The sequence below is a fragment of the Polyodon spathula genome, chromosome 5, assembly GCF_017654505.1.
Source record: "Polyodon spathula isolate WHYD16114869_AA chromosome 5, ASM1765450v1, whole genome shotgun sequence".
NCBI classification, from domain to species: Eukaryota; Metazoa; Chordata; class Actinopteri; order Acipenseriformes; family Polyodontidae; genus Polyodon; species Polyodon spathula.
In genome coordinates, this window is record NC_054538.1 from 74,442,346 (window position 1) to 74,458,345 (window position 16,000).

The 16,000-nt window shown below is 37.4% G+C and overlaps 1 protein-coding gene across 1 annotated transcript in view; it reads right to left on the reverse strand.

The window, feature by feature from the left end:
- Window positions 1-1,219: 1,219 nt before the first annotated feature.
- tarbp1 (TAR (HIV-1) RNA binding protein 1) overlaps window positions 1,220-16,000 on the reverse strand; it is a 30,671-nt gene continuing 15,890 nt past the window's right edge. The window contains exons 26-30 of the mRNA XM_041251319.1: window positions 13,874-14,045; window positions 12,020-12,199; window positions 11,083-11,207; window positions 9,096-9,232; window positions 1,220-1,469 (exon numbers count right to left, since the gene is read on the reverse strand). Of these exons, the coding sequence (XP_041107253.1) occupies window positions 1,304-1,469; window positions 9,096-9,232; window positions 11,083-11,207; window positions 12,020-12,199; window positions 13,874-14,045 (780 nt within the window). The 3' untranslated portion in view covers window positions 1,220-1,303. The remainder of the gene's footprint in view (window positions 1,470-9,095; window positions 9,233-11,082; window positions 11,208-12,019; window positions 12,200-13,873; window positions 14,046-16,000) is intronic.

A 16,000-nucleotide genomic window follows, 5' to 3' on the forward strand; every position in this document is an offset into this window, starting at 1 on the left:
GGGATTTGCTCAATTATTTTTTTTGCTGATGTCTGCTCCCATATGCAAACAGACGCATTGTCTCCTAAGCACACATGACATTGTACAATTAGCTTCGGTGTCACCATGCTGTGAGTGTGCAAGATGAATCTGAGCATGATTAAAACAAGACTGGGTTATCAATCATTTCAATTAACATCAGTTTGCCATGTAGTTTAATAGAGATGTTATTCAATGCAATTCAAGCCATTGGTTATGCCATTACCTGTCCTAATTACAGCCCTTGAAGTTCCATTTCCATCGCTGCCACGTTTATCATTGTGATAAAAAAAAGTCACACCATTCCAACTCAATGGCTAAAATTTGACCAAATAATGCTGCCACAGTACCATGTTGATGTAAATAGAATGATATCGATGTAAAGTTCCATTTGGCGTTTGTTGATAGATGCCAACAGCTTTTGTATTGTCTAGAGCATCAGTTGTCCATCCTAGTGCCCACCAGAATACCACTGAGCAGATAGAAAAGATCCGTCAAGGCTTTATAGATCTCCTAACATCTCTCGGACTCAATACCAAGCCTACTCACGTGTCCTAGCCTAGAAGCCACTCAATTGGCTGGCTTGGCATTTGAATTAGATCAAAATATCCTTAAAGCTGTGTATACCACAAGGCAATATTATAAAAAGATCACACATGCAGATCCACCTGAACTAGCATGCGCTCTTGCATTTCTTAGTATAACCACAAGAACATTCATAGCTAAACACTGGCATAATTATTCCATAAGTAAACAGATGATCTTGAAGGTGGAATCATAACACCAATTTTCTTACTGATCCTACTGTTCTTAGAAAGAATATGTTGCATTGAACTGTAAAAATTGGAGTGTCTTTTGCAATTTCACTCAAAGTTGTGTATCTCAGTTTTAAAGACTACTGCAATCTTCAAAACTGATAACAGTTTTTTTTTCAATTGATGGACGAATACCGTAGGAGGCACAGAGCTACATCAAAGCCGTTATGCCCAAATGCAATTTGCATCACTTGCAACAGACCTTACCAAACCTTGTCTCGCTGTCCTGTATCCGAAGTTGTAAGTTTATATGTTCAGTTGCAATAGCATCTATCTAGTTGCAAAAAAACAATGCAAGCATACCCAATAAAAGACAGAAGGGTTCGAAGATTGAGAAAAGCACCTGTACACAAAACTTGCAACATTATTTATTTCAGATAAATATGGAAAATAAAATGCATCCTTTATTTAAATATTACAGTATAAAAACAATTACAAGCCAACAGGTCTTTGGCACAGAAGTGCTTGGATCACATGGTTTTCTTGTGCCTGTTCATTTGCTGGTGCGTGTACTCCCAGATGAGCAGAGCGCCGCTCACATGGACGTTGAGAGATCGCGTGACGCCGTGCTGAGGGATTTCCACGCACACAGCCAGGTGCTGCAGCAGGTTCGCCGGGATCCCTTCACGCTCATTACTGGGGAGAGGAAAACAAAAATCCTTTTTGTTGCAGTTTCAGAAGTGAAAGATCAAACAGTGGATCTGAAATGCAAAGGGTATACAGCTTCGCTGCAGAGATGTACAGGATGCAGCTACTTTGAAATGTTTTTAATTATTATTATTATTTATTCAAATATTTAAGAGCATTTCTCATTTGCAGAAATAACAACTCTTTCAGATTTACTAACTTATCCAGACCAACTACCACTTATGGACAGAACATAGAAGACATAGGATAGAGATCGTGATGTCATATGCGCACACCACCAACAAACAGAAAGCTTCTCAAAAAAAGTATATACACTTTTAAAATGTAGCGCCCAAAATATTCAGTTTCTTCTATAAAAAACAATTTAACATCTTGTTAACTGACTAACTGTTTCTTAATGTATTCTTTTTTTTTATGGTGGTGTTCAGCAGACAATTAAATTCGATTAAAAAACTGTATAAAAACACAAAATTAGCTAAATCATGTACGTCTCAGGCACAGCACGCTTTCTGTGTACTTTATCTGCTTTGTTTTGCTTAGTATCACATAAAATAATAACAGTGGAGAACTTGTGTAGGAAACACTATAAACCACACCCACATGATTATTCAGCAGCTGAATCACTTTCAAACCACATATGACTTGGGATATCTCTCTTTACAGCAATGTATAATAGAGGGGAAATGATAGGAGACATACATTTTCAAGATAACCGTTCCATTCTGGCCCTGGCAGTAAAGCCGAGCTGAAATAATATTTGCTTTAAATGGTTCTGCAATCAAATGTGCCATTTATTCAACGCATTGTAGCAGATAATTTGTTTTTGCCACCATATGTTTCTATCCCACCAGCTTTTAATGTCTAGCCTGCTGATTCATACCATAGTTGTAAACTTTATACTTTTATAAAACTCCAATATAACCAAGTTAAGTTTCCCTCTGTGCTTATTGTATAATTACACAAAACAATTTGCAGAGCATTTCTGTTTTTATTGAAGATCATATGTACTGTGGACACCGACACACACTATGTATTGATTACCAATACATGCAAAGAGCCCCCTCCAGATAATTATATACTAGTGGCAATTGTTCCCTTAAATTTGTTAGTGGTAGTCATTGTTCAATTTCCTTTTGATTGTAGTTGAACAAACATATTAAAATTATGGTCACCAAATACATCACAATTAGTAAATACAATTATAACAAGATCACTTTGTTTGATCTCTGCTAATACTATATAGTGCACCTCTGCATATTATAATTAAGGTACCGCCCACTACACGCAGATCCTCGGAAAATAAATAAATATATATACACACACACACACACAGTACCAGTCAAAAGTTTGTGTACACCTGCTTGAAACCAGGTTTTTCATGATTATCTATGCTTTTAAACTGTATAAACTTGTCTATAAAACACTTAATATTTCATTATATGTTGTGTACTTATATAAGCTGATAAAATCATAAGTGAATTGCATTCAAAAATTTAATTTTTAAATGAAAACGTAAATCTTGTCAATTTCAATGAAATGGTCACCTAAAGCAAGGGGATTTCAAGCTGAAGCCCAAGTCAGTTAAAAGTCTGAAATGTGTACAACACGGTGTTAGAACACTGGCCTAAGTATAAAAGTGTCTTTGTTAGATGTTCTCTGAGTTAACTAGCATGTTACACAAACAACCTTTTGTCACCAATTATCGTTAACAGGTACCATAGGCACTAGTTTGTCATTCCTGAATGTAAGGGGTCAGAAAATGGCAAAATACGCTCAGTTAAGCAAAGAAAAAATTACTTTAAGAAATGGGGTTGCTTTGCTGGTGACAGAGTTGGTGATCTTTACCAAGTCCATGGCAAGCTCAACCAGCATGGCTATCATAGCATACTTCAGAGGCATGCCATTCCATCAGGATTACGGCTAGTTGGGCAGTCTTTCATTCTTCAGCAAGATAATGACCCGAAACACACCTCAAAGTTGTGCAAGAACTATTTGTTGAAGAAGGAAAGTGAAGGACAACTGAATCTAATGACCTTGCCTGCCCAGTCTCCAGACCGCAATCCCATAGAACTTGTATGGGACGAACTGGACAGAAGTCAAAGCAAAACTACCTACATGTGCCCTACATCTCTGGGAATTGCTGCAGAAGAGCTGGGAAGACATGTTGGTGATTTCCTGCTGAAACTTGTTAACTGAATGCCTTGTGTTTATGAGGCTGTTATTAAGGCAAAGGGTGGCTATTTTGAGGAATCCAAGATTTAGAGACAATTTTCAAATTTTATTGAACATTGCTTTGATACTCCTTATGTTTTGTATACTGTAACATGTGTTTTCATTTTCAAGTATTTACAGAAAGGTATACGATGTAAAGCATTGTCAATTATGAAAAAAATCTAGTACTGTGTGTGTGTGTGTGTGTGTGTGTGTATATATATATATATATAATGTGGCTTGCAAAAGTATTCAGACCCCTAACCAATTCTCTCATATTACCGAATTACAAATGGTACATTGAAATGACGTTCTGTTCGATATTTTATTTTTAAACACTGAAACTCAGAATCAATTATTGTAAGGTGACATTGGTTTTATGTTGGGAAATATTTTTAAGAAAAACAAAAAACTGAAATATCTTGCTTGCATAAGTATTCAACCCCTGTGCTGTGGAAGCTCCTAGTTTGCACTGATGAAAGAAATTGCCCTAACGAGGACACAATTACCTTACCATTGACCTCCACCTGTGAACCATTAAAGTTGCTGTCACATTTTCTAGATAAAAACCCCACTGTTGAAGGACCATTGGTAAGGCTGTGAATCTGAAGGAAAATGAAGACCAAAGAGCATTCTACAGAAGTTAGAGATAAAGTAATACAAATGCATAGATTAGGGAAAGGGTACAAAATAATATCCAAGTGTTTGGCTATCCCAGTGAGCACAGTTGGATCAATAATCAGGAAGTGGAAGCTGCATCACACCACCCACCCAGCGAAGTATGGTAGTGGCAGCATCATGCTGTGGGGATGCTTCTCATCAGCAGTGACTGGGCATCTTGTTACAATTGAATGAAGAATGGATGGAGCAAAATACAGGAAAATACTGCAAGGCAATCTGCTTCAGTCCACTAAAAAAATGAAGCTTGGGAGGAAATTCACCTTTAAGCAGGACAATGATCCCAAGCACAAGGCCAAAGCAACATTGGAGTGGCTCAAAAACAAAAAGGTGAATGTCCTACAGTGGTCAAGTCAAAGTCCTGATCTCAATCCCATTGAGAATCTGTGGCACTATTTGAAAACTGCAGTCCACAAGCGTCGACCAACCAACCTGAACAACCTGGAGCAAATCTGCCAAGAAGAATGGGCCAAAATCACTCCGACACTGTGTGCAAAGCTGGTACATACTTACCCCAAAAGACTTAGAGCTGTTATTGCAGTGAAAGGTGGCTCTACCAAATATTAATGTGTGGGGGTTGAATACAAGCAAGACATTTCTGTTTTTTATTTTTCTTAAAAATATTTTCCAACATAAAACCAGTGTCACCTTATAATAATTGATTCTGAGTTTCAGTGTTTAAAAATAAAATATCGAACAGAAAAAAATTTCAATGTACCATTTGTAATTCAGTAATATGAGAGAATTGGTCAGGGGTCTGAATACTTTTGCAAGGCACTGTGTGTGTGTGTGTGTGTGTGTCTATATATATATATATATATATATATATATATATATATATATATATATATATATATATATATATATATATATACATACACACACACACACACACACACACACACACACACACACACACACACACACACACACACACACACACACACTACCGGTCAAAAGTTTTAGAACACCCCCATTTTTCCAGTTTTTATTGAAATTTAAGCAGTTCAAGTCCAGTGAATAACCTGAAATGGTACAAAGGTAAGCGGTAAACTGCCAGAGGTTAAAAAAAAAAGTTTAGGTTACCAAAAACTGAAAAATAATGTACATTTCAGAGTTATACAAAAAGGCCTTTTTCAGGGAACAAGTAATGGGTTAACAACTTACAGCTGTTCTGCAGCAATGGAAGTAAATTAAGCCTTGAAAGTTGATGCTAACAATTCCTACAGGTGTCCCAACTTTTGTTGATTACTTACAAACCCTGTCTGTATAAAAGCAGTGTTGGAACAGACTGTGTTACTACACCCTCTTAAGCATTATTTGGACAGTATTGTACTGCAGGAAGTAGTATATTGCTATCATAATGGCGAGAAAAACGCAATTAACAAAGGAAGACAGACAGACCATTATAACCCTTAAAAGTGTAGGTCTTTCCTTTAGAGAAATTGCAAAGAAAGCCAAGGTGTCAGTGAGTACAGTTTCCTACACCATCAAAAGGCACTTGGAAACTGGAGGAAACTCTGACAGGAAGAGGTCTGGCAGACCCAAAGCCACAACAGAATCAGAAGACAAGTTTCTGAGAGTCAACAGCTTGCGTGATAGGCGGCTCACAGGACAACAGCTTCAAGCACAGCTTAACACTGGTCGAAGTAAGCAAGTCTCAGTTTCAACTGTGAAGAGAAGACTTCGAGCTGCAGGTTTGACAGGTCGAGTGGCAGTAAGAAAGCCATTGCTAAGATGGCAAAATAAGAAAAAGAGGGTTGCCTGGACCATGAAGCACCGCCAGTGGACTACTGAAGACTGGAAGAAGGTCTTATGGACCGATGAATCAAAATTTGAAATCTTCGGTTCATCATGCAGGGTTTTTGTACGCCGTTGAGTAGGCGAAAGGATGGTTCCTCGTTGTGTGACACCAACTGTCAAACATGGAGGAGGAAGCGTGATGGTCTGGGGCTCTTTTGCTGGATCCAGAGTCGGCGACTTGCACAGAGTGAGTGGCACCCTGAACCAAAACGGCTACCACAGCATTTAAATCCTCTGGTATACGCCTAGTTGGTCAGGGGTTCATCCTACAGCAAGATAATGACCCAAAACATACCTCCAGGCTATGTCAGAACTACCTTAGAAGAAAAGAACAAGACGGTAGGCTTCAAATCATGGAATGGCCAGCACTGTCTCCAGACTTAAACCCCATCGAGCTGGTTTGGGATGAACTGGACAGAAGGGTGAAAGCAAAGCAACCTACCAGTGCAACACATTTGTGGGAACTTCTGCAACAGTGTTGGGAAGAACTTTCCGAACAATATTTGATTTCCATTGTAGAAAGAATACCACGAGTTCGGCTGTTATATCTGCAAAAGGTAGCTACTTTGTTGAGTCAAAAATTTAGATTAAATTTTGTTAAACAAAACGATTCCATGATTTCTTTTTTATCTCCAATTGTTTATTTGTTCTATGCTTTAATTTCAGAGTACATTGAGACATTAAACTGTGTAAATTTCAATAAAAACTGCACAGTGGAGGTGTTCTAAAACTTTTGACCAGTAGTGTGTGTGTGTGTCTATCTATATAATTTATTTTAACCCTGATTGGCTGAGCTGAGTTACAGATACACTCATCTTTGAATTGGGATTGTAGTGCATTTTTTTCCTTCCTTTTGGTACAATCATGGTTTTGTCAAACCATCTTTAAAAAAATAAATAAATAAAATCACAAAATGTTGTGAAAGTTTTATATTTAAAAAAAAAAAATAAATACTGGTGTATTTGCCTTTAAAAATACATTGATTTAAATTGCACCCTGGAGTAGCACCATAGAGGCCCAGGTGTCTACTTTGGCATTAGTTATCTTGTTGATTAGCTGCTGCACTGGTGTGTGCCATGCGGCAGATTGCAAACACATTAATAGAACAAGCAAGCCTAGACAGGTTTCCACAAACCAACTGCTAAATGGAAAATGTTTAAGTAATTAAGTTGATTCAATTAAAAATGGAAATCAATGGAGGTATATTAAAAATAAAAGCAGCTTGACACAATGTTTACTGAAGCCAGGGCTTTAAAAAAAAAAAAAAAAAAAAAAATCTAATAATAATAATAATAATAATAATAATAATAATAATAATAATAATAATAATAATAATAAACGGTAATAATTAACAGAGCATAAAAACAAAGTTACATATCCCACATCACATCTGTAGTAACCTGTTTTATTTGAGCTTATCATGTATCCAGACAAGTTCAAGAACATATCATCATTGCTTTTCTAAACATTTCTTTCCAAAACCATACTCCAAAACCGTACAATAGTTCCAGCTGCACTGGCTTTTACAAATCAGTTGTATGAATTCAAATTTAAAAGAAAAAGTATTAAACAGTGCTGCTTGCATGATTTAGAAAATCAAAAAAACAATAAACAGTGCACCATCTAATAACCAGTAAACAAAACGTCTTTGTGTTACCTACCATGCAGCACAATCGCATTAAAATTCCTGCTATACAAATACATTCATTTTGTTTTGTTAATCAGAACCATAACCATACACATTGGACTGGCATGAAGAACAAGTTACAGTATGTCTTGAAGTACTCTATTCAAACAAAATGTTTTCTACATCAGGCCATAAACCCGTTCCTCCTCTATCAGCTTGTTTTTCTTTCGCCATATTTAAGTTTGTCTTAAGTTTGATTGCCATGCATTTCGGCAAATACAACAACATGCAATTTCAAACCCGTTGTGTAGCATTTTTGTTTTTTGTCTGACTGTCCTACTTTATCCAGTCTCAAAAGACAGACACCTGCATTGTTATAGCATTGCAGGTACAATGAACTGGAGACTTGATAAGTTTACTCAGCTTTCTAACTAATAGCTGTTTGCTACGGGTTCCAGGGGCAGGTTCAGTCTGAATGTTAACAAGTCAATAGCTCAGGAGGGTGGGAATAAGGACATTCATAGAGATTGATAGCTACTGTGTTAACAGTGAAGGAGTATTTTTTACTGTGAGGTTTTCATATTCTGAAGATTGGTAACTTTAACCAGTTATTTTCTCCACGTTCACGAGTCTGGGTCGTGAAGAGGTCAGTCAAGTCTAAAGCTTGCGTTTAACATTCAAAATGACTACAGGTACTGACAGTAACAAATTAAAACGTTTAACTAGAACACTGGTTTTGTGTTTCTACCTGGCAACAGGACCTGAATGCCATAGATCCTGAACAAATAATCAGGTTGTTGACAGTTAAGATTGTGTGAGATATAATAGCTGTGGTTGTAGTAACCCCACTATGGCACTGGTACAGCAGTTTAATTAGACACACTGGCGCAGACGTCACACCTATGCATAGAAAATGGACTTATACAATGGATTTTACAATAGCTGGCCCCAGGAGGCATATCTTTTGATCAATTAAATTACCGTAATTTTCATCTTCACCTGTCTGTTTTTTATTTCTCAATCCATTAGAAAAGGGGGAATCAATTAGGTGTACCTAAACAAATTTGTTTCTAAATCAAACATTAATTTACTGTATTAAAATAGTAACTCCCAGTCCTATTTTTCCCCAATCTCTAATACTGTGTATGAGTAACTAAACAAACACAAAAGAAGTATTCACATAATGCACACTGAAGATGATAAAGTGTGCTTCATGTGAGTTTGTCTACATGAGTTGTGAAACATACCTGATTTACAGGTTAATTAATACAAGCCTCTAAAACTGATTCACTTACCCAAGCAACAGTAACGTTTTCTCAGGAAAGCTATACTCTGTGAGACTCTGGCTGTTAGCTGTCTGTTCCACACCTACGACAGTGTAGCCTTCTGCTGTCTTCTGCTGTAGATAGTTAATCAGCTGAGGTGGTTTTACCTGTGAAGATAAAAGCACACACACACACACTGACCAGAGAGAAGACTATTGCTACCGACAAGGGTCTATAATGCTTGAGGTAACAACAGTCTTCAAGGGGCATATAACTTTCCTCTATGGCTGAGACAGCAGTACATATTTAACATATGAATCAGTCAAGAAAATAAGTGAGGCAAGGTTGGATAGTGAATACGACTTTCTATATTTTGTTTAAATATAGCTGATACAGCATAATAAATAAAATAACATAAATAAGTAACAGAAAATATTTTTGAGGTTCATACCACATACACCAGTTAAGTTTTTTTGGCATATCTGTTTACATCGTCGAGTCAGAAAACAGTGACGTTTTATTCACCATTTTAGTTTTGAAGCATCTTTCTTTTGTAATATCTTGTAATTAATTTTCTGCTAAATCACAGAATCTGTGTTTAGCAGTTTTCTCTTGTTGTGCAGTAGAAAGGGGCGTTCCTTTGAAAAGGGGTGGGACTGAGAGTGATGTAAACCAATCACATGACAGACAGAGACTATTGTCTGGTGGTGTAAGGATGTCAGGGCAATAGTTCAATCTATTTTTGCTCCGATAATGAGGTTTTAACCAAAGTCTATATATATTATATATATATATATATATATATATATATATATATATATATATATATATATATATATATATATATATATATATCTATATACACACACACACACACATACATACATACACACACACACACAGTACTGTGCAAAAGTTTTAGGCAGGTGTGAATCAGATGCCTCCCTGATGGTATTGCATGATGGATAAGTATCTGCCTGTACTTCTCAGCATTGAGGAGACCATTAATTCTGACCAAATCCCCAACTCCATTTGCAGAAATGCAGCCCCAAACTTGCAAGGAACCTCCACCATGCTTCATTGTTGCCTGCAGACACTCATTCGTGTACCGCTCTCCAGCCCTTTGGCAAACAAACTGTCTTCTGCTACAGCCAAATATTTCAAATTTTGACTCATCAGTCCAGAGCACCTGCTGCCATTTTTCTGCACCCCAGTTCCTGTGTTTTAGTGCATAGTTGAGTTGCTTGGCCTTGTTTCCACGTCGGAGGTATGGCTTTTTGGCCGCAAGTCTTCCACGAAGGCTGCTTCTGACCAGACTTCTCCGGACAGTAGATGGGTGTACCAGGATCCCACTGGTTTCTGCCAATTCTGAGCTGACGGCACTGCTGGACATCTTCCGATTGCGAAGGGAAGTAAGCATGATGTGTCTCATCTGCTGCAGCAAGTTTCCTTGGTCTACCACTGCATCTACGGTCCTCAACGTTGCCCGTTTCTTTGTGCGTCTTCAAAAGAGCTTGGACGGCATATCTGGAAACCCCTGTCTGCCTTGAAATTTCTGCCTGGGAGAGACCTTGCTGATGCAGTATAACTACCTTGTGTCTTGTTGCTGTGCTCAGTCTTGCCATGGTGTATGACTTTGGACAGTAAACTGTCTTCAGCAACCTCACCATCCCTGACTTTGTGCAAGTGTACCTAGAAGAATTGATGCTGTTTTGAAGGCAAATGGTGGTCACACCAAATACGGATTTGATGTAGATTTTTCTTCTGTTCACTCACTTTGCATTTATTTAATTGATAAATATAATCTATTAACATGTCTCCACACAACATCCTTTACAGCATCCTTTACAGCATTTTTTCACACCTGCCTAAAACTTTTGCACAGTACTGTGTATATATATTTTAAAGTGTTTCAGCGTTAGTCTGAAGATGTCAGGTGAGTAAGACACCTACCGTATTTAATTACTGGTACAAACTGCAGGCCCAAAGGCTGTTGTTCAAAGCCTATAGCACTCACCTCCACAAGGGGAAGCCAACGTTCAGATGAAACACTGAGAGACTGGAACTGCTTATCATTTACATAATGCAGGCCACTGACAACCAAAGCAGAAGCCCCGAAGATTTCACATGTTCGACATAAACCTGATGATAAATTACACAATAAAAGTTATTTTTGCACTTCAAAACAGGATTCACTGGGTTCTGTTTCCCACTGCATTGTGATAAGGCACAACCTAATCAAAGGTGGTTAAAAAAAAACAAAACTAATTAACAAAACAACAATGCTATAAATCACATTCATAACTACGGTGTAAAACACTGAATGGGGGTAGTAATACTAAAAGAAACAAACTCTCAATGTCTTTACACTCATTTTCCATTCTCACAGCATCTGTTCATAAATATAAATCTCTGCTATAATAATCCAGACACTCGCTATTGTACCCAAAAACATCTCCTAGCTGGTTCAACTGCAGGTTCATTCTGACAACTCTTTCTTATCAATGGAAGTGCGCTTGTGCAGATAAAGCACGACAATACAACCCCTTTTCACCTTATCTGCCACTCTCGACGTCGCTAGCAACCAATAAAAAAAAAAAAAAAATTATATATATATATACATTTTTTTTTTTTTTTTTTTTTACAAGACAGGTTACAGTAACTCTGCTGCTAAGCAACTGTAAACATTTAAACACAGAGCACCTTTTTTGCAAACATATATTTATTCATTCCCTTCACACAGAGTGCAATAAAGTGAGGGGAAACAAACAGGCAATGTTTTACACAGTGGTCCCTCGTAATTTCTCAATTCAGTAATTCAGTTAGGCCATGCTGACAGTGTTGTCCAAGGGCCCTTCAGTAATTCAGTGTGAATAATATTTTAGGCGCTATTGATCTCTAAAAAATCAGGGCATGGCTACTTTTCCAATACTTGTGTTTCTATTTGATCCTACCTCCCAGGTTAGTTGGTTTGTCGATCAGCGAAGCCACTACAATGAGAGCGTTGCTGAACTTCCCCAGCCTGGCAGCCCGTTCCTGGTACAGGAGCTCCAGGTCCTGATCGGGGATGCTGTTCTTCCAGGGGATTATCTTCTTCTGCACGTCTATCCACTGGGATTCATACTCACACTCCCCTGTGTCAGGATACAAACAACCTCTCAGTGATATTACCCCTGTGTGTTCTCAGCAGTTTTATAATGTCCAGATATATATTCCCACAACACAGAAAATCCAAGCAAGAGTCAGTGGGCAGCCTCAGATCCTATGACCAAGCCCACTGTCTCTTTACATACAGGATTTAAAAATGTTAAAAGAAAGCAAATTCATCGAAACTTTCAGAAACTTCAAATCGAGAGCCATTCTACCACTGTGGGTATACAGCTTAGCCTTACACTCAGGCATTACAAGTTTATTGAATCAAATAAACAAAACATGTACCTATGTATTGTGTTAAATTCAGGGGTGGGAGCAGAGCGAAGCAAAGTAGCCAAGATGAAACACGTATGGTGCCGAGTGAAGCAAGGCGAACATTTTTAGCAGTTTATATTTTAACAGTAGTTGCACGTAGCCTATACACTACAATTACAAAGCAAATATGCATATACGACCTACAGAAACAAACACACTGCACAATAATTGCACAAACAGTTTCATTTTATAAAACAGAAACTAAAAAAATAAAACCCAAACAAAAAAGCTGTATTGCTTGTTTCTTAGCTTATTGTAATAATTTGATACCTCAAAGTCGCCGTGCTTAAGGACGCCTGTCAAGCAAATACAAAAAATAAATAAAAAAATAAACACACACACACACACACACACACACACACACACACACACACACACACACACACACACACACACACACACACACACACACACACACACACACACACACACACACACACACACACACACACACACACACACACACACACACACACACACACACACACACACACAACACACACACACACACACACCCTCCTGCTGCCTTCAAACTCAAACTAAAATCTTATCACTGTGCTGAGAATATCTTGTTTCCGGCTAATATGGCTGCTCATTTTCACTGCATTTTCTCAGGTACAGCTAACCAAAGATATTCTATTTACTTATATTCTATTAAATAGAATATAGAATATCATGAGCTAAGCTTGGAAGTATTTGCACTATGTAAAAGGTCAAACAGCATTCAAGCATTGAAACTCGAGTCACTATTGAAGCAATCTCTAAAAATTTATCAATGTTCTGGAAATGTGTTAGCTGCAAAAAAAATGCAACAAGCAGACAAAAAGATGAAAAAAAAAAAAAAAAACCTTGAGTGACAAATTCCGCGACATTTTCAAGTTTTGTAAACCTTTTAAAATTATGTTGACATACTATTGAAAAGGAATGTGCAATTTCCATATTTTGCTGCCTTTAAAAATCAATAAATCGTATACATGGGAGACAAACCTTAAATTACAAAGTTTTGGTATTTTTATGAACATTTCTAAAAAGTAGAAATAAGTTTTAAAACCACAGATACCTTCAGATTATTAGTAAATTGTAACATCATATATGCCACTGACTCGCCAGGTCAATGTACAGACTAGTATCAGTATAACTCTAACACCAATCATGAAGTCGGTATTTGTTTGACCCCTTTGCCATAGAAACCAAATGCAAGTGTGACTTTACAGTGTAAAATGCTGTAAGGAATTTTTCATGTTTTCATGAAAATAATCTAGAGAACTTGTATTCATTTCTGGCAATGTACTTATTTAAGCAATCACCACCTGCTTTCAATGTCACCAAGCAAGGCGTACCTTTGTCCTGCTGAACCCAATCTCCTGTTTCCAGGTTGCCAAGCTCTTTCCGAGGATTATTCAATGACACTGATGAGTCAGTGGGAAATTCCACTAGTTCCGAAAACTTCCACAATGGAATCCATTCATTGCCCGCAAGTTCCGACAGGCTGGGAAAGGTGTAGAATATTGTCTGGAATTGAACAGCAAGATATTATTTCAAGTAGGTTACGAATGTTTCCAGCAGAAACACAGTGTGGGTAAGAATGGTGGAAGGGACTAGCATATCTTGATGCAACCCACCAGTACAAAATCAGTAGCAAAAATACCAGATGCAATTACAGTAGGGCAGCAACAATTAATCGATGCATTGATTACCTGTCCTTAAATTTTACTGAGCTTCAATTACATTTTGGCGAATCGATGCATCGAATTAGTACCAAGTTTTAAGTCTCCTGTTGCCAGTTTGCATTAAAACCTTGAGTGTGATTGTGCTGCTTCCAGTGTTGCTAGGATACACACTTCAAGCCAACATTATGCGTTGGATATGACCAATGAAGTAGGCCAAGTATTCACTTTTTTTTTTTTTTTTTTTTTTTTTTTTTTAAATTAAAGCAACACAGTTTTTTTTTTTGGTTTGTTTTTTTTAAATCTACTAAATCTACCAATTACCTTTTGTTTCAAAGCATGCTGTGTTTGGATTATATGGCAATATTATAGAAAAAGAAGCTGAATTTAGTACAACAGTTACATTAGTCAGGATTTGTGAGATTAATTCAAATGTTTTGCTTTTGGACACACAACGTAAACAGTATTGAATAACCAGCGTTCAGAAATTACTTATTACTTATAAAATTAGGGTGCTGACTGCACCTCTAAATTGCAGTACGTTTCTCTCTATACCATTAGAAATACGAGAATATACAGCTAATTGCCGTATCTGCTTTCAATTGATCATTAATAAAGACTGTTATAAAATTAACAGGGATGCAGTGTGCAAACAATAGTAAAGAATGGCAGGCAACAGCATCTTATGCATCACAGTGATTTCTGTCAAAACAGTAATGCATTTTCTGCTTGGGACTCTGGTCAACAGAGATGCAGACAACGTACCAGAGTTCTTTTTAAAACAGGATTATTGGAACCTTATTGAGAAACTGTCGCAAATAACGCTGAATCAGCTAGGCTGGTTAGTAAAACATTGAATCCTTTTGTATGGAGAATCTCTATAGCTAAGGCTCATGGTTCATCAACTGATTCAGATTCAGTTGTATTGAGTTTGCCCACTAATGATGATAAACAAACTACAAGTTAGGTGCCTGCTGATATGAAAAACAGTAAGTTTTGGCCCCCTACTGTATTCTGGATGAATGGCATCCCTTCTAAAGTGTCTCCATGTGAGCAGAAAGAAGTGTATAGTAACATTGTGTACAGATCCAGAACTATTGTACATGGTGCAGAAGTAACCTTGACACATAAATTAAAACAAAATCCTCTTGTTAATTGTGTATGTAATATGTGCCAAAGCAAGTCATCAGTGACTGGGCTCAGACTTTGTCCGGCATGCAGTCATTTGGCTAAACACTGTAGAATCTTGTTTGAATGCAATGATTCTGTAGGTGTTTCTTTCTCTCATTTAAATGTAAACCCAAAAAGACATTAAGAGGATTGAATGCATGAGTTGTGAAAGGGTCACTTAGTAAAATGGGCGCATCTGGGAAAATTAGAATGTGAGGAAGGTGTCCCTACTAAGCGTGTACAAGTGTCTTGTAGGTACGAAGTCAAGGCCATGGCGACTCACACCTGTGACGTGAGACGATGGATTCGAGAGCCTATTATCGTGTTCACTGAGCCAACCCGAGTGGAACCTGAGACCGAAGTGGAGTCTTGCTGGGAGTGAGCTGAAACCCCGGATATGGATTGGAGAATTTAAAATGAAATGTATTAATGCAATAATATGTGTTATAATCCTTTGTATTGTTTGTATAATCTTTAGTTTGGAAAATTGTGTAAGTGTGTAATCAAAAGTAACACGTAATGCTGTTTTAATTCTTAATTGTGAAACTTATGTATTTTCTTTATATAAAATCATGCAGTAGAAGCTGGTATAGTTTGATACAAGTAGCCAGTTTTTAGGCAGTTTCTTAT